Genomic DNA, 25,794 nt, shown 5'->3' on the forward strand with positions numbered 1-25,794 from the left:
CATCACTATTTCACACATTACGGCAAAACTACTCAACTCTAAACATTGCACGTACTCACTACAGATCTCTCATCTTTTATACTGAGATACATGCATACCATTTTGAGGAACATTAACCCACCTGTATATAGAAACAATGAGACGAAAACTTTAGCTTCTGTTCAGCTCAACTGCAGTATTTATTCTGCAGCGCTTGTCTCATAATGGTTTTAAGTTCCTCCCGGCGCTCAGCGCCATCTAGTGACCTCTATAAGTATCGCCCCACCATAGTAACAAGTACAATACAATGAAATTTGACTAAACTTATTTTTTGTGGATATTCAGTGCAGAATCCACCATCTTGTTTTCCTCATATGTCTGGATGTTTGAAACAATGATAAATGAGGGCATAATATAATAATAAAAAAGTAAATAATTCTATTAAGAGTTTTTCCTAATTTCTTTTATTATTATTGTAATGTTTTACAGGATGAACTGGATGACACTGCACAGGTTTGTAATGCACACACCATTAGGCCATCAAAGAACATCAGCAACCCCAGTGGTCGGCCCAGTGTGAGGTATGGACTGCCTGAACTCGACCTCACCAGAGACTTCCTCACCTCTGCTGACACTGAAATATTACATTTTGCAAGAATGAGTGCATTTTCTGAAGCCCCATACCATGTGGTCCAGATGTAAATGAACTGTGCAACATTATAATTTCTGACTCTCATTTGAACCTTCCAAGTGACCCATATCAAGCTGTGAACTTATACATGCATTTAAGAGATGTGATCAGGGCATTACTGTAAAAACTACAAGGTCCTTTTTTATCTGAAACGTGTTTATATAGTCTGACTTACATTGTATTGTATTGTATTGTATTGTATTGAGCTAACAATACTGTCCCCAGGGGCATCCTGAAATGTTGTAGAAAGTTTTTATAAATTACTACAATGCATGGATTTCAGAATGTCATAAAAATGAAACCAACATGTGCAAAATCGTTTATTGTTTACAAAGTTGTAAATAAATGGACAAAAAAGCTACTGAGGAAATCTGTTTATTTCAGACAAATTTGAACCTGTAACACCATGTAAACTTTGTATTTAAACTGTATGGAATAAACAAAGAGGTTAAAGATTCAGAGAACTTTCCTTACCAACAATCAAAGGGATATTGCATAGAATGGAAAACATTACAGCCATTTGTTAACATTTCCAGTATATTTTCAATTAAATCATTATACTAACATTTTTTTTCTTGTGTAAACACAATACATAAGACTTGAATAACATACACATCAAATAACGATTTATCAGTATTAATGGCTGCAGTGATGTACTTTCAAAGAAAAAACTGACCACTTACTATGTCTGTGGTTGAATTTTATGTAATTAACAGAAAAAGTTGATTGTTCAGAGAATTTTTTCTGTACAGAGGAAGTATTTCTGTACTAATAACAAAAGTGATATTGCATAAGATAAAAAAAAAAAAAACATATCAGCCATCAGTTTCAATTCAGCACTTTGCAGCTGTAGAGTACATTTCAAAATATTATACTAAAATGTATTTTCTTTTGTGTAAACAAAGCGCATGCAACAAAAAAACTGTACTAACAGCTCTGGTGATGTGCTTTAAATGAGAAAATCTGACCACTTATTGGAAAACGGCAAATTTATTTGAAAAGTAAATTCAATGTTATGAAAATCAAATGTAAAACATATTAATAATATGGGGGCCATTTAAATGGAATGTTATCCAAAGACAGGATTGCTGTTCTTTTCCCCATGGAACACAAAAAATAATCACATATATTGTTACCAACAAGTTTATAATAACTACAGACTGTCAAGTTCCAAAAAAGTGATTATTATGACTATGAACTATTCCTGAGCAGCATCAAATTCACAGGATTTCCATTTCAAAGTATTCACTGGAGAGAATGTGATCAATCTCTGTGCGGAGGTCTGGGTAAGAACTGTAAGTATCTGGTAAATCAAGAGTAGCTCCACTAGTATGAGCAACTGGTCTTCTGCTGAGGCCAGATTCAACATTGAAGCTTACCTTGATTTGATCAACACATATGACAGAAGAACCAGAACAGAAGCGTAGACATTTTTCTGCTTTGCTTTGGTCAGCATTTCTGACAAAACGTTGCAGAGGATTGAATACCATCTGTTCTTTCTGAGAGCGAATCACCTGTGTTGTTTGAAGCTGCTGTGCCACTTCTTTTGCCAGTGGCCTTCTTTGTGCCATAGAGAGACAGGAGACTTTCCTGGTCTGGTACATTCAGCAGTGCAAATGACATAGTTTTGGAGAAGCAATCTATTATATATTTGGGCTCTTGAAGAATTGCTTTATGAGCCATTGTTTGTATGGCAACTTCCATGGTGTTTGTCGGAGGGATGCAATGAGAGCCCATTCTTGTGAAGCGGTCAAGCAAATCCTCTTCATCATATTCCTCCAGTGTGATCCCAGAATGCAGTGTAAACTTATCTGGAAACACCATCATCATCTCCAGCATTCTCATTTACAAATCCCATGAATCTGTATCCATGAGCACAGCCAAAAGATCTTCTACAACCTTTACCCTGTGTATTAAAGCATGCACATCTTTTGGATTTGCTGAGTTTCCAGATGAAATTGTAGGAGAAAGATGGTTTCTTGAATGCGATGGCAAATCTTCTGGTGCTGAAGGCGTTTCGCTACCCATCTAGAAAAAGGTAAAAAACATTTAGAACTATTATTTGTATTATTACATTTTCAAACCAAGATTTTCTTTTATGTCACTGTAAAGTGGCACATTTATATATAATTACGACAAATTACAAAGTAATCAACTTTTAAAATATACTGTGTATCAAAATTATAATTACACTTGTTCTCAATCTCTTTGGCACAAAACAGACTCAACATTCTCAGAACTGTAATTTCAGTTGTCATAACTGTTTGCCGGACCATCAGAACTCTACAGTATATTGCATGTCTGCAAAATGTAGTTACTAACCCAAAACATTTACAGTTTTTCTCAATCGCTTTGCCTCAATTCTCAAATTACACTTTTTTTCCCCTCAAAACAATAAGTTGGCTTGTTCATCAAAACTGATAATTCGTTACATTTATATAGCGCTTTTCTGGGCACTCAAAGTGCTTTACATGGAAGGGGGAATCTCCTCAACCACCTCCAGCTTTACAGTGATAATAGGAAATTAAAGTAACAGAGATTGTTTTGGCTTTACAGCAGCTCTAGAATAAAGTTATTGTCCAGCTTAAGTTAGTTTTGTTTCACTTCCGTCACAATGATCATTAGTTCTGAACTTAAGGGCCGCTAACACGACACCGTTCTAACAGAAAACCCTTAACGTGCTCCGGCCCGCTCACCTGCACAACAACAGCGCCTGGCGGCTCGAGAATTTAATAAAATAAATAAATAGATAAAATAAAAGTGTTTTTTTGTCATTATGTGAGCCATAGTCAAAATGTTTCGATATACATAAATATTTTATTATAAGTATATATATTTTTCTATCTATTTTTTTTTTTATTGTCATTGACTGCTTTATATACTATACAATAATGTCAGTTTTGTCTCGCTGAATGTTGAGGTTTTTAGGTACATTTACAGATAAATGTACTGTATGAATACAAATGTTCATTTTATTTTTGTGTACTACAGTATTGACAAGTCAATTTTTACAATTTGTATTCATACAGTATATTTATTTTTGCAGAAATGTGTTACATGTAAACTGAAGATTCACAGTTGCTTGTTCATTTTTACACACTCTATTAAGACTTTCTCTTCAACGACATGCAACTGTGAATTTTCAGTTTACATATAACACATTTCTACAGAAGTTACTGTACTGTATAAAGACATACATTTATACAGTTAAGGGATGTTCCTACAGACATTACAAACATTCCATTTCAAAAATATTTATGGAATATCACATATCTGACAGATTTTGAAAACTGAATGGATTATTTTTGCATGTGATGGCTCACAATGAAAGAATGTTTAGAAGTTGTGAAGAGTTTGACAGTTTCACTGAGAATCAACTCATCAGTTTTGATCAACAAGCCATGTGGATTTAGTTATTGTGCAAATTACAGAAAATCGTACTAACTCTTTTGCACACATGCTAAAACACAAGCTTAAATCAATAAAGAATTCAAATCTGATATGAACACGAAACTAATTGTTTAAAGATATGAACCTTTTGTTGTGAGGAAAAAAAGTCCCATTTGAGCCAAAGCGATTGAGAAAAACTGTAAAAAAAGAAAAACTGTAAAATAACATTTTGATCATTTATTTTAGTTAGTTTTGGAGCATTTCAGTTTGGTTACAAGTTTTCCAAATTTGTTACTTTACTATATATGTGCAAAAGCATGTTAGTATTTTCACCTACAAAAAAGAGGTTTTAAGCCAGTTATTTATATATTTTTCTGTAGTGTGTCAGTAGGAAATATCAGTTTACATTTCCAAACATTAATTGTAATAATCCAGTGAGGTTTTTGTATGCACAAGGAGTTTGACAGCAGCCGGTATGATCTGATCTCACCATCACCGAGTCCGTCTGGGATTACATGAAGAAACAGAAAAAACTGAGACAGACTAAATCCAGAAAACTGCGGCAACGTCTCCAAGACTCTTGAAGAAACCTGATCGATGATGGTGAGATCAGATCATACCGGCTGTTGTCAGACTCAAAACACATGCAATACTGACACACTACAGCAAAAGATATAAATAACTGGCTTAAAACCATTGTTTTACTGAAAATACTAACGTGCCTAAGACTTTTGCACAGTACTGTATATAATAAAATATTTTCATGTTCTTTCTGTTAACAACGGGACACTGGAGTTGACAATTGAGTAATGACTTAAGATATATTTTCCTGACACAGTCCAGTCCCCATTCTTCGTAATTGCATTGAATGACAACAGAATTTTCATTTAAAACTGTTCCTGTAAAACATGCCTATATGGTTTGTTCAGTAATACTTTACAATAAGGTTCATTAGTTAACATTAATGTATTTACTATCATGAACTAACAATGAGCAATACATTTGTTACAGTGTTTATTAATCTTTGTTAATGTTAGTTAATAAAAATACAGCTGTTCATTGTTTGTTCATGTTAGATCACAGTGCATTAACTAATGTTAACAAATACAATCTTTGATTTTAATAACGTATTAGTAAATGTTGAAATTAATATTAACTAATATTAATAAATGCTGAAGAAGTATTGTTCATTGTTAGTTCATGTTAACTAAGGTAGTGAACTATAATGTTAAAGGCACACTGTGTAGAAATTGTGTTTTTGTCAAACAGCGACCTCTAGAGTCGCTGTGGAATACTTGCACTGTCGTAAATACTTGCACTGTCGTCAACAGCGTCGTCTGATATCCCTCAGGACTACGTGATAAATACACCTCACACAACACCTGAGTTCAGCTGGCAAACTAGTTTGTGAGGCAAGCTAGGCAATAAAACATAACGCAAAAAACACGTAAGAGAAACGAGTGTTTGTTAGCAAGTCTGTTAACAGCTCTGATAATCGAAAGCTAGCTAGACATATGTGGAAATGATTGGACTGGTCTAATTATCAGCAATGGATGAATGAACAGCATTTAAAAAAATGACATATACAAGTAAGCGCAACAACATAAAACAGAATGCAAACAAGTTTACAAATAAGAGATTTATTTACTGGCCACTTCATGCGTTTTCTCAGATCGGATAGCTACAGTATCTGATTTATCAAAATGATTCCATTTACACCTGGTCACATAAATGTGTTTTTGCGAAACGGATTTAAATCCGTTCTTCAATTCCTGCACGATATGCAGATTTAATGGAGTTCACGTCACCGAAAGCAACAGATATGAACTGCATTTTATTGATCATCAGCTAGAATTTCAAAATCAAAGACCGCAATAAGAGAGAGCAGTAACAGCCCTGGTAAGATCATTTCGTTTCTTTACTTTTAACCCCTTAGACGTCACCCCCCTTTTTGAGAATGGACATTAAAATGCACTATTCAAGCTTAAATGGTTGTAATTCAAGAATGCTTTGGAGTATAGACCCAAGTTTGGTCTTGTTTTAAAGGGAGAAAAAATGCAGATTATTACTGAGGTGAAAGCACTTCAACAAATTAAAGTATGAAAAAGTTATGGAAGTTTAAATGTACATTAAATCAAATATAATTTATTTAATATTTTTCTTTTATATAAAATATATATTTTACAAAATATGTTTTACAAAAAAATTACTATAAAATCAAAGCCATATATCTAACCAAGTTGTGTTCCAAATTTGAAGTTGATATCACAAAAATTGAAGTTCCCATGAGATTTTGTTTAGGCGTATTACCAAAAATAGCCACCGGGTGTCATTGAATTCCATTAAATTTAACTGTATGCATTCTACCATAACAAATTAATAAATTTCTGTCCAAATATCACTTCTGTCACAAAATATGGAACCTTGAGACTCAGACCTTTCTGACAATATGTGTTTTGTCAAGATTAGAAAATATTTTGATCATAAATTATGAAACATGACGACGCCCAAAAGGGGAGGAGCCTGATAAAATAATTTAGAGTACCGTTTCTATGGTAACACAATGTCCAATTTCAAAACAGTTTTCACAGGATGAATTCTGAGATCATAAGCTTTCAAATGATACCTAATTTATGATAACTACTAAAATATGTGATGTAATTAAAAAAGGCAATAAAAAAGATAATATTATATTTTAGAGGATAATATGTATATTATACTTTTTAGTGGAGAATATTATTTTATAATTTTTTTTATTGACAAATACTAGATTAAATGTTTTATTATGAACTTTTAGCATGAAAACCAAAGTTTCAATTATTAAAAGTGCGTGCGTCGACTTTTTGTGACAAACGCCAGAAACGCCTGTTATGATGTAGATTTTTTGAGGTGCGCTCTTGTCATAAATTCATCTATTTCTGTTCTTGCATAAATTGTAACAAAAAACAATGCTGAAATATCTATTAAGGAGTCTTAGTCCGTATACGGGACGGTGACAGTTAAAGGGATGATTGTGTGTTAATACGTCTGCGACTTACTTTCACTTTGATTTGCGATAGTTTGCACGTTGGCTTGATGAATAACGTTGGATGCTCAGCTTCTCATCTGCGGTGATGCATGTTCCAGATGCATTTACACTTGCCCAGTTTCGTCTGGAATGCGGCACAGACCTCCTCCTGAAGTGGTTTGAGCGATCGGATTCAAATCCGTCTCGAATGCGTTTTGGAGGGCATTTACACCTGGTCTTTTCACGATCAGATAGCTATCCGATCTGAGAAAACGCATGAAGTGGCCAGGTGTAAACAGTCCCAATGACAAAAACAAACGCACGAAAGCCGGAAAAAAACGCTGGTTGGCCTCTCACGTCCAAATTTAAGGAAGTGGTGGGGGAAGTGACGTATGCCGTAAAGCAGTCGAATTTTGTAGTTCTTTTTGTGCTTGGGTTACTACCTAGCCTGGGAAAACCCAGACAACTTCCGGCAAATTCAGATTTGCTCGAGAAGTAGTCTGGCAAAGAGCTCATTCAAGCCCATTTCCATGCCGTCGAAATCGCGGCACCAATCAGAAACGTTGAGGCGGGCTTTACACGATGATGATCGCTCTGATTGGTTTTAGGTCTATCCAATTGCGCCCAGAGGCATTTGAGCGACGTCCATTCAACTTTTAAATGCATTATTATATTCAAATTGCAAACACATGAGGACAGTCTCCATAAAAGACCCACTGGCAGATGAACGTGCTACTACATTTCTCTCCGAAACGGTAGGAAATTAAATTAGATTTAATAGAGGATTTTAACTGTGACACGATGATTGACAGGGCAGTTTAAGTGACAGGATGCACACGACAGATCCGTCCGATAAAGATGACGAAGTAGTATGTCCTAAAGCTTGCCTACTTTTTTGCTACACATTCAAAAGTAAATACATTTTCTTCACAAAAAGAGTACATACTTTTATGGCGTAGTGTAACTTAGGCAAATTGGGACGCAGCATATGGCTTTACACGATGACGATCGCTCTGATTGGATTTAGGTCTATCCAACTGCGCCCAGAGGCATTTGAGCGACGTCCGTTGGTTACGCCCCTTTGGAAATGATTTGTCTATGGAGCTTTGCCAGACTAATAACTTATACTATACTAATAACCATACTACTGAGAATGGTTTGGTTTTAACCAGGCTAGTTACTACCCGAACCCCGAAGTTACGTAGTGCCAGTAAAAGCGATACAGACCCCGTCAGGCTCTGGCAAACGTGCCATTCAACCTATTGTAAGTCGATGTACCATCACAAGGGTCTTGGAAATATATTATGAAGGTTGAAAAGCTACACAGTGTTCCTTTAACTAATGAACCTTATTGTAAAGTGTTACCGTTTGTTCTTATATATTGTGTATATGATAGAGTCTATGTAGATTATTTGTTCCTTATTGTGTAATCTTTAAAAATCTAAACAAACAAAAGTCGAATCTTACAAAAATATGCAATTCTGTGTATTATGAATTGACAGTGCAGGAATATTAGGACTGATGATCTATTATGTAAAGGGCTTCCACATGACATGCAACATTTGTGAATCTCTCACCAGCAGTGCAGGATCACTCGAGAGTGGTGATGGTCCCTCAGTTTCAGCTTCATTCAGCTCTGCATTCTGGAGGATCAATAAACATGCAAAACATGAAAGTGAGACACATTGTTACAAAAACATAAAAAACTGTCACTGTAGATAATGTAACAGTTGCCTATGATGAGTGAGAAGCACAAAGCTGGGGACATTGTATGTACTGTGACCTTAAAAGCCCCCTGGATTTATTTTCTATTATAATTAGGATATACATTATAGTTTTAAGGTTATTTTATAACTCTTTTAGTCTGAATAATTCCTTTTTTCACATCTATTCTGAGACATTTGGTACATTAGGACCACATTTACCAGTATGATGTTCTCGTTCAGATTCCATGTCATCACAATTGCTTGGTCTTCATCTGTTTGTCCAAGTTCATCACCTTCATTCCACTTAGCTGTGTCTTCCATATCATCATCTCCAAGGGTTTCAGATATGTTGTTGTGTTGTGGAGGAATCTGATCGGTCAAGTCGACGAATTCACAGCCTCGTTGTATATCATGTGAATGCTGTGGACTCTTCGGTTGCTGCACACTTTGATTCCACAGTTCATCAGTCTCCTCGTCACTTGAGGTGCTTGTGAGTCTTTGGACTGTGCCGGTTCTTTTGGTAACATTTGGTGATGAAAGGAAGCTGTGTGAAGTGCTGGGTGTCTCTACTCCCATGGTCTCTAAAGTCAAACCTGAGGAACATCCGCCATTCCTCTAGTTCTCTGAAGAACATGCAATATAACATTCAATGATCAACTCAGCCATTCAGCTAAATTAATGATATTAATAGCCACTCAGCTAAATTAAACACATTTACAACAATTCTGCCACTGTATTTAAAAATGAAGCCCAACATACATTTAAATAACTTAAAGTCAAAGTCTTGGTGATTTTACTAACCTTCCTTTTGGTGTCTCTTTTAGATGAAAGTCCGTCATCCAATAAATGTGTGATTGAATCCTCAGAATCACATCCATGCGATAACAGTTTTTCAGCAGGTCTCTCAGTATCACTGTCTAATCTGAGTGTTGAGTGTTCATTACATTCCTCTTTTTCTCCATCAGATAAAGACTCTACGTCTGTGAGACACACCTCCTGTTTAGTGCGAATGTAACATCTCAACATTTTCAGTTTTGTTTGTTCATACAGATATCCAACAGTGCTATCCAAGGGAATTTGGATTCTTTTAAAATCACAAACATGAAAAGTGAAGTCTGTTTCTGGACCCTTTGGTGACTGCACACTTGGGGAAAAAAGGTTGTTTCCAATTTCCATGATTTGTAAAACTTGAAAGTCTTTTTTTTCAGCCGTCACATGTCTAGTGCCACCACCATTACTGGTCCTCACTTGTTGGTATCCATTACGGCAGAAATGAAGCCATCCAATTTCAATTCTTCAGGAGGTTTTTTCTGCAGATACATTTTTGTGTCTTGCCAATACATTTTTTTTGCTTAGGGAAGTGATTGGTTTAACATTCAAAGTTTTAGCTGACTTTGATCCCAGTTTCCCTGCTTCAGTTTTCTCTCTCAAATTCTGTAACAGAGATTCTTCATGTGAGCAGGACGCTGTTTGTCGAATTGGTTTCCAAAAATCATGTGAACATGTAAGACTCTAAAACACTAAAGTTCAGCTATATTAATGAAAATTATAATAAGAGTCTCTGTAACATCTCACTGTTACTGATTTATCAGCTCAAAGCATTATGTGTAAAATCTCTCTACAGTCTATTCTGAAACATCAACACAGTTTCACTGATCCATAATCAACATAAAACCCAGGATAGAGCGTCTGAGTGAATGTGATCTGGACTGTGTGGATGAGGCTCATTGTGTCAGAGACGCTGTAGAAGGACAGAGTTCCTGCACTGTGATCCACATACACTCCTATTCTTCTGCTGATGGGCTTTACAGGGAGAACAGTCTTTATGTCATTGTGCCAGAATGAGTAACTGGAGGAAGAGCAGGACAAACTCCAGGACTGATCATTATGTCCAAACACACACTCAAAACCAAATCCCTTCCTGCTGATGCTCTTATATGACACTGATATAAGCACATATTCACCACTGCACTCAATCTCCCAGTAACAGCGTCCACACACACTCTCTCTACACAACACCTGACACCACTTATCAAATCTGTCTGGATGATCAGGATACGACTGTTGTGTGTCGGTGTAAGTAATCACTCTGTTCCTCTCAGACAGACTGAGGTCTTTATTCACTGTGTTCAGATCCAGAGTCAGCTGATGGGAATCTGATGGAGAGAAAACACATCCGAATCAGGAATTATGAATCTGTCTGATCTTTGAATGTATCTGAACAATGTATCATCAGTGTCTCAGTACAGCTGATCAGATATCCTGTGCAAATCATCATTTACATGATCAATTATAAAACTCTTCTATCATGTTTATTTCTCCTTCTACAGGAAGAACATGAACACATTCAGTGAGCTTTTCTGCTTGTTTCTTAGTGACTTACATTGTAGGAAGTCGTTCCTGGTCTTGGGATTCATGTTGGTGAATGCGACTGTGGAAATAAACAGACATGAACAGTGTGAAGAGAAATGACAAGATAAAATATATCCATTTCTAAGACGTTTCTAATCTGATATAAGATGATGCAGGACTCATTTCTGAGACCAGAAGAATCTCCAGATGCCTCATATATAAAACACACGTATCGGATTCCATCCTAAATTTCAATGGATTTCAATTTCAATATATACACAAGTATTTGTATTACTTCTAAACCATCAAGGGATGTTTGTGGCTGTTCTGTAGAGTTGATGCACTTGAATTAAAGATGAACTGTGATTTAAAAAGTGGGATGCGTTTAGGAAAATTATTTGTGCCCATGTTTTATCAATCATAGGAACATTTCAGAAACTGTTTTACGTTCACATTTAGGATCATTCTACACACGTCTGTATAAAGGATGCGCAGGACTTTACCTCTATCAGAGATCTTCTTGATCTCCTCTTCGCAGAAATCCTCCAGTTTGTCTCTCAGCTGACGGACAGATTCTCTAATGCCATCAAAAGAGGAGAGAGAACTGAAGGAAACGTCGGGCTCATCTTTAGATTCAGGAGGTGCTGAGAGAGACTGGAAATTCTACAGAAAACAGAAATCAAAACTCGTCATCTCCACACTTCAGCTAATAACCTGCACTATATCAGATCTGAGCGGCTCTTGTTGACTTCACTTCTCTTCAGTGACTCGCTTCAATCCAGCACTGTCACACAATCAGCACATTCTTCTCATATTCATCATTTCACTAGCAAGGACCACGCCACAACTATGAAGAATTGCTTTATGGAATGAAGAAGGGTCGAAAGGGATGGGGGAAAGGATGTTGTGGTTCTCCGTCTGGCTGACCAGGGAGTCTAGTCCATGGAGACTCAGAGTGGGGGCTTCGTCTCGGTAGGTAGTAAGCTTTGGTTATTTGAAGACCCCCCGGAATGCAGCCTGTGGAAGTAAAAAATAGATATTGGGGAAAAGGGGGGGGGGGGGGGGTCGGGGGGAAGTGGGATGGATGGATGGATGGATGGATGGATGAGTTGAAAGGGGAGGGGTGGGTGGGGTCGAGAAACTGAGACGAACGGTGCAGTGAAGGTGGGTTCAGTGTATTTATACATACGGGAAACGAGCTGATTAGTTGAGGCGTGGCCTTGCTCCCGAACCTCAGTTAACTTGTTAACTACATTTCGCTAGCAAGGACCATGCCACAACTATGAAGAATTGCTTTATGGAATGAAGAAGGGTCGAAAGGGATGGGGTAAAGGATGTTGTGGTTCTCCGTCTGGCTGAGGGAGTCTAGTCCATGGAGACTCAGAGTGGGGGCTTCGTCTCGGTAGGTAGTAAGCTTTGGTTACTTGAAGACCCCCAAAGGTTTGGATGAGCCGGACTTGAGCTTGACGGAGATCGTTAAGATTGTTACGGATATATAAGCGGTACGCTTCGGATGACCAGCGACCAAGGACTCTGATTGTCTCGTCCGAGATGCCCATGCTGGCGGCCGTGGTGGCTGCTCCGATCCAGAAGGAATGTATGGAGTAATGTTCAGGTGATATGCCAGAGGCGCTGAGAATATTTTGGAAGTGTTTGTTAAACCAGAATCTCGTGGCCATTTTTTTATTCTCAGTGAGGAAGAGTGGTTCTTGGGGAGATGAATTGTTGGCATATCTGGAAAGAACGTATTCAGAAAGTGGCTCATAAGGACTGTGGAACGAGTTGAGGCGAAAAATGTGGATTGGAAATGACTCTCCGAATTGGTCAGTTTTACTTCTCTTTAGGGTATATATCAGAAAATCTGACGTATGAGCGGTGATGTCTGAGAGGCTCGGATGAATGGCTGGATTGAAGGTTGAAGTCGACGGGGCAAATTCCGAGCATCTCAGGAAGCCGAAGAATGCGAGAAAGAACATGCATCTAATGTTTGGTCGATCGAAGGGCTCAGGTAGCCGGAACGTAATGTGTGGATGCATTGGCTCAGGAGGTCAGAAGTTAAGGGCAAGCGTTTATTGGTGAGGACTGGTTCTTGTTTTCGTAGACCTCTAATGAGCATAGATACGTGAGAGTGAGAAATGGAGTGACATTGGTCGCCAGTGGCGAGTTTGTGGATAAAGTTGATTCCAGATAGATAAGTCTGAATGGAGGATGCCCTGATATTTTGGTAGGAATGGGCATGAGTGATGAAGTTGCAGTTGGACCAAACATTCATTAGAGGAAATAAAAGTTGGTAGAAGGAGTGGTAAGCCTTAAAACAGTTCCAACCAGTCAAGTAAGCAGAGAGGGTACTCTGAGCAAGGCCATTGAGGATAGCTTCTCGTGAAGCGTATGAAAGGTCTTCCAGCTGTGGATTTAGTTGAAGATGGTGGCTGAAAACGGTGGGACTGGTGTGGGATGGATGTCTGCCTCTGGAGCCAAGATTCTGAACTTCTGAAAAGAAAAACGAGACAGTGAGTCAGCTATGCTATTGTGGTATCCTGGAACGTGTGCTGCTCGGATGATAAACTGGCGTTGCACCGATATTAGTGTCAGTCTGCGGACTAATTGCATAATAGCCGGAGAACGGGATCTGCCTTTATTTATGATTTCGACTACTGCTGAGTTGTCTGAGTGGATGAGTATGGAATGTCTGGACCATTCATGCCCCCAAAGAATGGCCGCTATGATGACGGGATACATTTCGTAAAGTGCTGATGAGGGAAGGTCTGGCTGCTGAATTAGACAGCTGAACTCTGGTGGCCATTCAGAAGCGAACCAGCGGCCGCTGTAGTAGCCGCCGAATCCGGTGGAGGGCGCTGCATCTGTGTACAGCTGAATGTCTTCTGGATGTGTGACGTAGTCATTATAAAAGAAGGATATGCCGTTCCATGAAGACAGAAATTGCTGCCAGAGCCGCATTTCTATTTTGCAGGCCTCATCCAAGGTGACTTTGTCGTGTAGAGAGGGGATTGTTGCTGCTTTTGATAGTAGGTTGGAAAGGAAAGATTTTCCCTGGGGAATAATTCTGATGGCGTAGTTAAGATGGCCAAGGAGGGCTAGCAGCTGTTGCTTTGTGCACCTGTCTGCCAGAAGATAGTTCGATAGGAGCAATGAAATGCGTTGTATTTTCTCGGGGGGTAGAGATGCTTGGAAGGAGATGGAGTCTAGGGTGATGCCTAAAAACTCGATGGAGGTGCATGGCCCTAAGGTCTTTTCTTTTGAAAGGGGTACGCCTAGCTCGGAAAACACTTTAACAAGGGTAGAAAGTCCTGAGTGTGGAGGTGTGGATGTAGGTGTGATGATGAGGAAGTCGTCAAGGAGGTGGAGGACGTAGGGAAGCCTGTGGTTATTGATGAGAATCCAACATAAAGCCTCCGAGAGGGAGTCAAAGATTTTGGGGCTGCTTCTACAGCCGAAAGTGAGGCGCACTGAAAAATAATAAGCTCCTTTCCAGAATATTCCAAAGAAACGCCAGAATTCTGGGTGAATGGGCATGACTTTGAAAGCACTGGTGATGTCTGCTTTTGAGAGCCATGCTCCATGGCCTGCCTTGCGGATGAGAGTGATGGCTTGATCGATAGAAGCGTATTTCATGGAGAAGTCTGGGGCTGGAATGATGCTATTGATGCTGGGGATGTGTGTGCCATGGGGGGAGGACAGGTCGATGATTAGTCTCTTCTTCCCAGAGTATTTCCTGGTGGCAATTCCGATGGGACTGATGCGAAAGGGAGAAAATGGAGGTTCTTTAAATGGGCCTATCATGAATCCTTCTTGGACTTCTTTAGCTATTAATGTGTCAACTATGTCTGGTTCGGAGAGAGCGGACTGGAGGTTACGGGAGAGATGAGAAGTGTCTGGAATTATCTCTATGCCTGGAAGGAAACCATTTTTTAATCCATTGATAAGGAAATCTACAAACTCCCTGTCGGGGTGGTCTAGTAATGCAGTGGCTAATGCTTTTACCTTGACTGGTGTGCCGAGATACTTTAATAGTCAATCGGGTAGAGCAGTTGGGTTGTGGGGGGAAGAGGCTCTTGAATGAGCGCCTCCGCAGAAGGAGCAGGTGTGTAGGAATTGGCAGTTGGAAAGAGAGCAGCCGAGATCGTTGACGTTGTTGCATACCATTCTGCCTCCTTGGTAGAGGATCGGTTGTCCTCTTTTGTCAATGCCTTTGGGAAGTGGAGCATTGGCTGTGGGGTGTATGTTGAGGGGTTTTGGAATTAGAGGAGGAGGTGGGGCTGCTGTGGATAATCTGTTGAATACGGATGTTTTGCGTGAGGATGAGGGTTGAGATTGAGAGGGTGTGATGATGCATGCTGAGGCTGGATGTGATGGTGCCCCGCATATTTCGCAGGCCATTGAAGTGCGTGCTGCAAAGATCCGACAGTAGAGTTCTGCATCAAGAGTGCCCCAGTATGTCCCCTGATTGAACTGCTGTAACCGACCTGCTACTTGGGTGGCGAAAAGAACGTGGTAGTTGTAGAAGCCTGTTCCTCCAAAACGCACGGCCATGTCTAAGATGATTGATAGGTAATCATCTAGCTCAGTTCTTTGATCGGGATAGACGGAGCAAATTATATCTCTGTAGATCGAGAAAGCTAAAGCAAATTCTGTGGGAGTAAGGTCTTTTGAACAAGAGTTTAATGGATGGCTGAACTGCATTAGGCCTTGACTGGTTTGCAACTCTCTTGGTTGGCTGATGTTTATGAGGGATGGTTGGAGGAGCTGGGCTAGATCGGTATAGTTACCTGATAAAATCTGAAGATGCAAGGCTGAAGAGACTGGGGAGGGCCGGTGAATTGATGAAGCTGGACGAGGAGGCGGTGCAGCTGTGGCCAGGGTATATGGGCTAGTATTAATTTGCATGATGTGAGGGTGTTGGGGGAGGGAGGGGTAGGGGTGGGGGAGGGAGGGGAAAAGGGATAGATTAGTTGGATAAAAGGAAGGAATAGAAGGGGGTTGAAAGGGTCCGCTGAGAGGTAGAAGTCCTGGGTTTGCTGCGTGAGGGACTTGATTTGGGTTAGTTTGTAAGGAAGAATCAGAAAAAACGGGAGCCGTGTGGCTGTTAACACCGGAAGGAAGGGTAGAGGAAGGGATGATGGGATGAAGGGATGAATGTGAATGAGGATTTGGAGCTGTTTGTGAGTGTAAGTATGCGAAGAAAGATGTCATGAAATTGGATAATTCTGAGGTAGAAGGGGTGGATGTTGAAGATGGTAGTACTTGGTCTCCACTAGGTGGCGCAGATACTGCTGGCTGAGGCCATTGTGGAGGCAGTGTGATGACGTCATGAGTGACGATAAGAGGATCGCGTGTGAATGCCGGAAGCGTTGGAGGCTCGGAATTTAAAGTTGAAGAGTTAGTGGATGCTTTGTAAAGCTGGAATAATCTTGATTTATTGTCAGATCGGCTGAAGTGGATACCTTTATCCTTAAGAGCTCGCTGAAGGCGAGCCACAGTCCAATTCTTAATGTTGGTCTCAGGTCTGGGAGACGTAGAATAAGTGCGCTGAGAATGGTTGCGGTTTGATGAATGATGACGCGGTTGACGAGGAGAGCGATCGTGCCGGCTTTCGTGCCTGTGGCGATCGTTGATGCTGTGGCGATCGTTGATGGTATTTCTCGTTTGCAAAGGAGAGTGATCTTGAAGTCGAGTCGGGGTTGGAGAAATCTTCGATGATGAACTATGATGTGAATGCCCGCGGGGCTGAGGAATTTCCACGGCAGAACGCAGCCGGTTTGAATTTTGGCTGCTTAGGGATTGTTGTGAAGACCTTCTTTGTGACGGAGGAGCGATTCTGAATAAATCGTCTTCGGAGTCGGAGGGGTTGATCTGCAGCTCGGGATCCATGTCGAGAAACTGAGACGAACGGTGCAGTGAAGGTGGGTTCAGTGTATTTATACATACGGGAAACGAGCTGATTAGTTGAGGCGTGGCCTTGCTCCCGAACCTCAGTTAACTTGTTAACTACATTTCATGCTACAAACTCTAGTATTCACACTTACACTCCTTGTGAAAAAGAAAGTACCGTACTTGTAACATAATATACTTTAAACATATATAAGTGCAGATTGGCTGTAATGTTTTCAGAAACTTAATTGCATGTTATTTGCAGTTAAATTAATGTGGTATAGTTTAATGTTTTTTATTAAATGCAAATAGCTGTGCTATGATCCAGTTCTTCTAGATCACTGTTACCTGCAGGAACTGGATGTGATGGTGTGTGTGTGAAAGCTGCTCCAGCTCAGCGTCTCTCCTCCTCAGATCATTGATCTCCTGCTCCAGTCGCTCCAGTCGTCCTTCAGCTCGACTCTCTGCAGTCTTTTCCTGATCTCTGATCCGCTGTGTCGCCTCAGAGCGGCTTCTCTCAATGGAGCGAATGATCTCAGTGAATATCTTCTCACTGTCCTCCACTGCTGCTTGTGCAGAGCGCTTTTACATACACATCACAATCACACAGTGAGTTCAGTGAGTCCAAACTGAGATGTCTCACACTTCTCTTCTTCTCCAGACTCACCTTATGAGACTTCACAGCCTCTCTCAGCTGATGAAGATCTTTCTGTCTCTGCTGGATTTTCTGACGGATCTTCATCTGCGTCTCCTTCAGCTGTTTCTGGAGGACAAACCAATAACAGCAAATGACACATAAAACGTACTCGGTTACTAATGTAACCTCAGTTCTCTCTAGAAGAGGGAACGAGTACTGCGTAAGTATCTTACGCTAGGGGAAAATCCCTTTTCCGCGAGATATTGAAGCCAAAAATTATCCTTAATTTTTTAATAATGTAAAACGCGTTGTGGCAGCATGCAGACATAGGCAAGACGGCTCGCGTGCCTATTGGCTGACCTGCGGCAACTGCAGCAGCCTATCGAGCAAGGCCACTCGTCACGTCCCGCTGAAACAGGCGTGGCTTAGGCCTATAAATATAGCTCGGAGGCTGATAGAATCTGTTTTTTCATCGCCGAAGCGAACCAGAGCGTGTTGCATGCACGGCTAAGATACGCAGTACTCGTTCCCTCTTCTAGAGAGAACAGAGGTTATGTTAGTAACCGAGTACGTTCTCTTACGAGAGGTCTCTCGTACTGCGTAAGTATCTTACGCTAGGGGAACCCATGTAAAACGCCGTGCATGCTGAGATCCAACACCAAAGTCCCAAGGGCAGGTGCCCGGGGTTCATATAGTGCACGATCACCAGGGAACTCACAGGGAGTCCGGGAAAAAAGGGGCTAGAACAGCATTTTTTCCCAGATTTAGTAGCGTCCTATAAGGCGCAAACTACATAAATAGTATTCCATACAGACAGGGCGAAAAACTCGGCCTGAACTGATGAATATTGTGGGTCTTACACACTGCCCATAGGGTTATTCAGTCGATCAGCGAGCAGCGCTCAGCAGCTCCAGTATTCTGAGCCGATAACATCAGAACAGACAATACTGATTTATTAGACCGACAGCAGCTTAGCCTGTAAGGCGGGAACCTCTAGGTTTTAAAACCTTATAAATGTAGACAGGGAGGCCCAGCCTGCCTCCATACATATATCGTACAAAGCAATTCCACTGGACCGGACCCACGACGATGCCATGCCTCTTGTGGAGTGCGCTCTGACACCTAACGGGCACTGCAGGCCCTTAGAAGTGTAAGCCAGCGCTATAGCATCAACTATCCATCTGGATAGACTCTGTTTCGATGCGGCTAGTCCCTTAGAACGCCCACTGAACGAAAACATAGAGCTGCTCCGTCTGTCTGAAGACAGTCGAGCGAGACATAAGCCCGTAACGCCCTGACCGGGCAAAGGAAGCTTGCGTCCTTCTCCTCGTTAGAGACCGGCAGGGCTGACAGGGAAATGACCTGTGCCCTAAACGGCAGAGATGACTCGAGTCGCAAATTTAAGGACTTGAGACTTGCTTGACTAAATTAAGAAAATGACTCGACTTGACTTTGACTTGAGATCCAATGACTCGAGACTTGACTTGACTTGAACTGTATGACTCGAGAATGACTTGATATACATTTTTATATAAATCATTGCAACATCAATTGATGAACAAAATGAAAGCAACGGAACCATTGACGCCAGTCATCAGATTCTGCACGATTGCGTGACGCTGCACAAGCCCAGAAAAAAACATACATTGCGGTGAGCGTGGCAGCGCGCTAAATACAAAAACATCTCCCAGCATCGTTTCTTTTTGGATATAAACACTAGAAATTGACCATATTCATACAAGAAGATTTCCTGTACGCATAATAACTGGCAAGGGATATCGGACGAACATCACAACCTCGAACAGTCGAACTTCATTCACCACGTCTTAAATTATGGCTTGTTTAACCTGTTTGTTATAGTTAATTTGACTATCTTTAAATCTAGAGATAATATTGGTAAAATCAGCATGCTCTTTATATACAATTATGTTTTCAAATGTAGCTTAATGTTGTCAATATTCAAATGATAATTAATGATGGCATATGTGTTGTATAACATTTGCCACATTTCTTTCAAATCATGCTTTAAAGCCAAATATGCCGTTCTTTCCAATGACAAAAAACAACATAGAAAACTGTTAATGTTTTGTCGTGTTTTATGTTTCTCTTAAAGCAGGGTTAGATGTTATCAGGGGGTTGGGGGCAAAATGCCAGCAGAAATAATATGCACACAAAATTCAAAATGTGGTGGAAAAATTGCCCTAGTATGAATTATTTTTATAATTATAACGTAAGATATTAAAAAATATTTCCAGAATATTGGCACGATTGCAAATGTGATAATGATTTTATAAAACAGTTCAGTAAACAAAGAGTGAATATTGTGATGTGACATTTTAGACATAATATTCCAAATATTCTCTGTTTTTGCTCTATTTCTCCAATGACAATAGTTCCAAACAAGCCACAGAAAGAGTTATGCGTTTTTGTGATTCAGTGACCTAGTTGCTTAGTTCCAGAACGAATAGCCGTTTTGAACATAAGTTAAATAAATGCTTCTATGACTTGTACATTAAGACGGTGATTTGGCGCCACCAATTGGCGGTTTTAACTTCATAATTAAAAATATAACTTGTATAAAGGGGATGCCAGTTTGAAGAATGCCATTTGGTGGCATAGGAACCATTATACTTGAATTGTGAATTGTTTAATACCTTTTAATGGTATTCTACAATGTTTAAGGCATATTTATGTTTTCACGCTTTAATGTTGGCCTAATTTCAGTTACATTTACATTTTAGGCTATGTAGTTTGATTTTTATTGTAGTAACCACTCAGCTGTATGTGGAAATGCATATTTAAAAAAAATGTTTCAAATAAAACCATAGTCCACAACTTCTGTAGTTTTAACTTATTTTAATATATAAATTCAGTGAAATCATCAAACGTTTGTATGACTTGCCAGTGACTTGTGACCCAAGCTACGACTTGACTTGACTTGACTTGCTTGACATAAAGCAGTGACTTGACTTGACTTGCTTTTCACAAAATTGACTTGGACTTGCTTGAGATTCGAAGGTTAAGACTTGAGACTTGCTTGTGACTTGCACATGTGTGACTTACTCCCACCTCTGCTAAACGGTGTGTTGAGGGATTTCGGAACGTACCCGTGCCTTGGTTTGAGTATGACTTTTGAGTCATTTGGCCCAAATTCCATACATGTCGCGCTCACTGAGAGCGCTTGTAAATCCCCTATGCGCTTCACTGAAGCGAGAGCCAGAAGAAACACTGTCTTGAAAGACAAGTGTTTAACATCTATCATTTGGATAGGCCCGAATGGGGCACCTTTCATGGCTTCCAACACCGTAGAATGGTCCCACAAAGGGACTGAAGGAGGTCTAGGAGGATTCAGCCTCTTAGCTCCCCTAAGGAAGTGGATGACTAAATCGTTCCTTCCAAGTGACTGGCCGAGCGCCGGTTTAGTAAACGCTGCTATGGTCGCCACGTAAACCTTGAGCGTGGATGGGGTCCTACCCTTATCCAGCAGCTCTTGTAGGAGGGAGAGAACCTCCGTCACCCCACAGTCTCTAGCTGGTCCACGAGCTGTGCACCAGCTAGAGAACACTGACCATTTTGAGGAATAGAGCTGTCTGGTAGCCAGGGCCCTAGCCTGTGTGATCGTGTTTAACACTCCCTCTGGGAGGTTAGCGGGTACCCGTTGATAGCCCACACATGTAGGGACCATTGCTTTGGGCGAGGATGCCAAATTGAGCCCTTGTCCTGTGAGAGGAGGTCCCTCCTCACTGGTATTGGCCATGGGGCAGTGCTTGTCAGCTGCATCAGAACTGGGAACAAGGCCTGGATCTTCCAGAGCGGAGCCACGAGCAGCACTGTGCATCCCTTTTCCCTGATTCGCTCTAATACCTGAGGCAGGAGCGAGACGGGGGAAAAGCATAGAGCGGGCAGCGGGGCCAGACATGGGCCAGTGCATCCTGCTCTTGGAAAAAAACTCCGGACAGTGAGTGTTTTCTTGAGAAGCAAACAGGTCTACCTTCGCTCTGCCGAACCTTTTCCACTGCAGTTGGACTGTGGGAACATTGTTCCTGGACAGTCTGTCTGGGCCTATATTTAGAAGACCTGGCACGTGCGCCGCTCTCAGTGAGCGCAGGTTGCGCTGAGCCCATACCAGGAGGCGTTCCGTCAGCCTGTAAAGGTTTCGGGACCTGATACCTCCCTGGCGATTTATATAAGACACCATTGACATGTTGTCCGAACGGACCAAGACGTGGTGCCCTCTTATCTGGGGACAAATACGCATCAGCGCGTTGTCTATCGCCAGCATTTCCAGGCAGTTTATATGCAGGAGCTTCTCCCGTTCTGACCACTGGCTGAAGAACGGTCTGCCCTCGAGCAGCGCTCCCCATCCCGAGGTGGAGGCGTCCGTAGACACCACCTTCACACTCGAGGAAGTCCCCAGGCTTACACCTGATCGGTACTAGTCGGTTGCTTTCCAAGGTTTCAGAGCTGAGATGCATTTCTGATCGACCTTAAAACGAAGCAGACCGGAGGTCCACGCTCGGCGCGGTACTCGCGTTTTCAGCCAGAACTGCAGTGGGCGCATGCGAAGCAGACCCAGCTGAAGTACTGACGATGCTGAGGCCATGAGACCCAGCATTCTCTGAAATTTTCTGAGCGGGACAAGGATTCTGTCATGCGCTGAATATTCAGTGCGTGCTGTGGCGATAGCTGCGCTGTCATAGACAGTGAGTCCAGCTCTGTGCCCAGGAAAGATATTTTCTGACTGGGAGACAGTGAACTCTTCGCTCAATTGACTCTGAGACCCAGATTCTTGAGGTGTTCGAGTAAAATGGTCCTGTGCTCTATGAGCTCCGAGTGTGATTGAGCTAGAATCAGCCAATCGTCCAAGTAGTTCAATACTCGCATGCCCCGGAGTTTCAGGGGTGCGAGTGCCGCGTCCATGCACATCGTAAATGTACGGGGTGCCAGGGACAAGTCGAACGGCAGGACTGTGTACTGATATGCCTGGCCCTCGAAGGCGAATCTCAAAAATCGCCTGTGACGTGACACTATTTGTATTTGGAAATACGCATCCTTCAGATCTATTGACATAAACCAGTCCCCTCAGCGAATCTGCGTGAGGATTTTTCTGGTTGTGAGCATTCTGAACTGGCGTTTTTCAAGCGCTTTGTTCAGCTGTCTTAAATCTAGTATGGGTCTGAGACCCCCGTCTTTTTTCAGTACCAGAAAATATCTGCTGTACAGCCCCCCTTCGCTCTGAGCTTGAGATAAAGGCTTTATGGCCCCTTTGCTCAACAGTTTCAATATTTCGGCTCGAAGTCGGTGTGCTACTTCTTTCTTTACCGTAGTTTCAACACGGTATAATGTTTTGCACCCACTCCGAAACCCCGGGAAGCACTGCGAAAATGTGAGCTAGGCACATGAAATGTGAGCTCTGGTCGCGTGGTGACCGAAGAGCTTCGGTGTGCTGTAACATGAACGCCGTGCTTACGGCATTCGAGGCGTGGGGCGCACTGATCACAGCGGGCAGTCTGCCCGCGCTCGACTCCTCTGCGGCAGTCAGCCGAGAGGGGGAGGGCGGGACAAGCCCCGTGGGGCTTGTCATGTCTGTGAGTGAATGTGGGCGCGGGACAGCGGGCACATTTACTGCACTGAATACACCGTCTGCCTGGGCAGATTGAATGTGTGCTGGTTTCGTTTTTACAGAAACCGTGAGACATGCAGAATGTAGTGTTTGTGGGCACTGGGTCGTGGGCACATTTACTACGTTTAATGCACAATCGACATGGGTCGATTTTATGTGCGCGAGCCCTGTGTGGCGGGCTGTGCTTGTGTGTAGGAATGAGTACTGGGCTGTGGGCATTTTTACTACACTCATAACACCATCGGCCGTGGCCGGAATACCAGAAAATACACTCTTTATGGGATTTATCTGGGTAGCAGTAAAAACGTCATTTGTGTGCAGGCAAGCGGGCTGTGGTTCCGGCTTGTTTACTGCAAAATACACTGGAACAGTCACATTTCCTGGAACTGAACGAGCGAGAAGTTTTGGTGGAAGTCTGGCCGCAGCGAGACCTGAACACCGTCGTTTTCCTAGGCGTGCTAGGACGACTTTGGGACCTTGGGCTTTACCGCAATCCTAGGCTGGGGCCCACGCGGAGGGGGCCGGTGGTTAGTAGAGCGAGAGTGCGGTCTCGAGCCCCGGGTCTGTCGGCGCTGCGAAGTGGCGGCGGTGGGCGGAGGCTGTGGCTGTGAGCTCCGAGCAGACGGTTGTTTCGCACGGCCTGCTGTGGAGCTGGAGCGATTTGGTAGGAAGTGCTTCATGGCCTGTGACGCTTTCTGCACTTCAGCGAATCTTTCCACAAAGTAATTGACGGAAGATCCGAAGAGGCCGGCAGAAGAAAGGGGAGCATCGAGGAACGCAGAGCACTCTGATATCTCCGAGAGCGTCAACCACAAATGTCTCTCAGCTACAGTGAGAGAGGCCATGCTCCGTCCTATGGCCTGTGCAGCAGACTTAGTGGCAAGGAGAGCGAGGTCCGTGGCGCTCCTTAAGTCCGGCACGCAAACCGCTTCCGGTCCATTCTCATCCAGCTTTCGGAGATCGGCCTGGAAGATTTGCAGAATGGCCATTGTATGCAACGCCGACGCAGCCTGTCCAGCGGCGGTGTAAGCGCGGCTGAGCATGATTGGCGTTGTGCGGCAAGCCTTAGAAGGTAGTGCCAACTTAGCGTGCCGTCCGGTGGAGGGCGGGGAAAGATGAGCCGCTATGGCTTCTTCCACCGGCGGGAGAGAATGGTATCCTCTGTCTTTGGCACCGTCAACCGCAGAGAATGCCAGCGAGACAGAGGGACGCATTCTGGCTGAGAGGGGGGCGTTCCATGACTTAGCGACTTCTTTGTGAAGCTCAGGAAGAAAAGGCGCAGGTCTGGAAGCCGGCGAAGCGCTGTCCCCTTGAAGCAAGTCCCCTTGAAGGAAAAATCCATCCAGCCGGTGGTGCGCAGGCTGCTCAGGCGTTGACCACTCTAGGCCGAAGCTCACCGCAGCCTGTGCGAGTAGACGCATCAGCTCTGCTTCGATGCTGGCTCTTTTCCCCGACGGCTCGCGAGCAGACGGGGACACAGAAGGGCACGGTGAAGGCAGAGGGACTGAGGACCAAGGAGGAACTGAAGGGAGTGAGGAGTCCAACAGAGCCGGGGGGACGAAGGGACGAGGCGTAGCCAGAGGAGTGAAGTCCAGAGGTGAGGGAAGGTGGACAAATGACCAAGGTGAATCCGGGGGGACGAGGGAGCCTGGCGGAACTGGTGTACTGATGGGCCACGGAGGAACTGAAGGAGGTAGGAGCCAAGGGGACGGTGATGAACAGATGGGCTGAGGCGGAGTACTGGACACAGAGGTTGGAGGCGAAGAACGGAGATTCACCGACCCAGCTGGCAAAACAGGATGAGAAGGCTCTGGGCTGGACAGAACCAGCAGCGAAGAAGGCTTCGAAGAAGACAGGATCAGCGATGAAGGCCTTGTTCTGGGCAGAACCAGCGATGAGGGCTTTGTGCTGGGCGGATCCAGCGATGGGGGCTTTGTGCTGGGCGGAACCAGCGTCGAAAAGGGTGGGCTGGGCGGGACCAGCGTCGAAGAGGGCTTTCTGCTGGACGGAACCCGTGTTGAAGAGGGCTTTAAGCTGGGTGGGACCAGCGATGAGGGCTTGGTGCTGGGCGGGACCAGCGAAGAGGGCTTTGTGCTGGACGGGACCAACGAAGAGGGCTTTGTGCTGGACGGGACCAGCGAAGAGGGCTTTGTAAACTCTGGCTCGGGGAGAACGACACTCACAGACTCTGGCGGGCAGACGCTGTCAGTCACAGGCGCAGCGGGCACGATATGGTTCTGGATGAGGATGGGTGAGGAAGTGAAGATGACTGGTGGCTGTGGTTCAACTGGTCCAATGAGAGGAGGGAGATCGGAAAAGTCATCCTCCTTGAGTTGCATTTTAGACCCGAACTGAAATGCCGGCTCGGCAGGAACCAACCGGATGAACGGGGCTGCGTCGAATAGGGACAACGGGTTAGCTCTGTAATCCAAAGGATTCTGCATCTGTGGTCTGGTCTTCTGTCAGGGTTTCACAGATGAAACAGACAAGATGGTAAGTTTTAAGCTTTAACTGCAGAAT

General features: G+C 42.9%; 1 protein-coding gene across 1 annotated transcript; it reads right to left on the reverse strand.

The window, feature by feature from the left end:
• Positions 1 to 1,029: 1,029 nt before the first annotated feature.
• Positions 1,030 to 9,817, reverse strand: LOC311093399 (uncharacterized protein). The gene is made up of 4 exons (XM_084130754.1): positions 9,575 to 9,817; positions 8,993 to 9,396; positions 8,645 to 8,710; positions 1,030 to 2,698 (listed from the first exon to the last, which is right to left on the reverse strand). The coding sequence occupies exons 2-4, from the start codon at positions 9,347 to 9,349 to the stop codon at positions 2,516 to 2,518; spliced, it is 606 nt and encodes a 201-aa protein (XP_083986880.1). The 5' UTR covers positions 9,350 to 9,396; positions 9,575 to 9,817; the 3' UTR covers positions 1,030 to 2,515.
• Between the last annotated feature and the right edge of the window lie 15,977 nt (positions 9,818 to 25,794).

The sequence above is a fragment of the Abramis brama genome (genome assembly GCF_963993115.1).
Source record: "Abramis brama genome assembly, chromosome: 1".
Classification (NCBI taxonomy): domain Eukaryota; kingdom Metazoa; phylum Chordata; class Actinopteri; order Cypriniformes; family Leuciscidae; genus Abramis; species Abramis brama.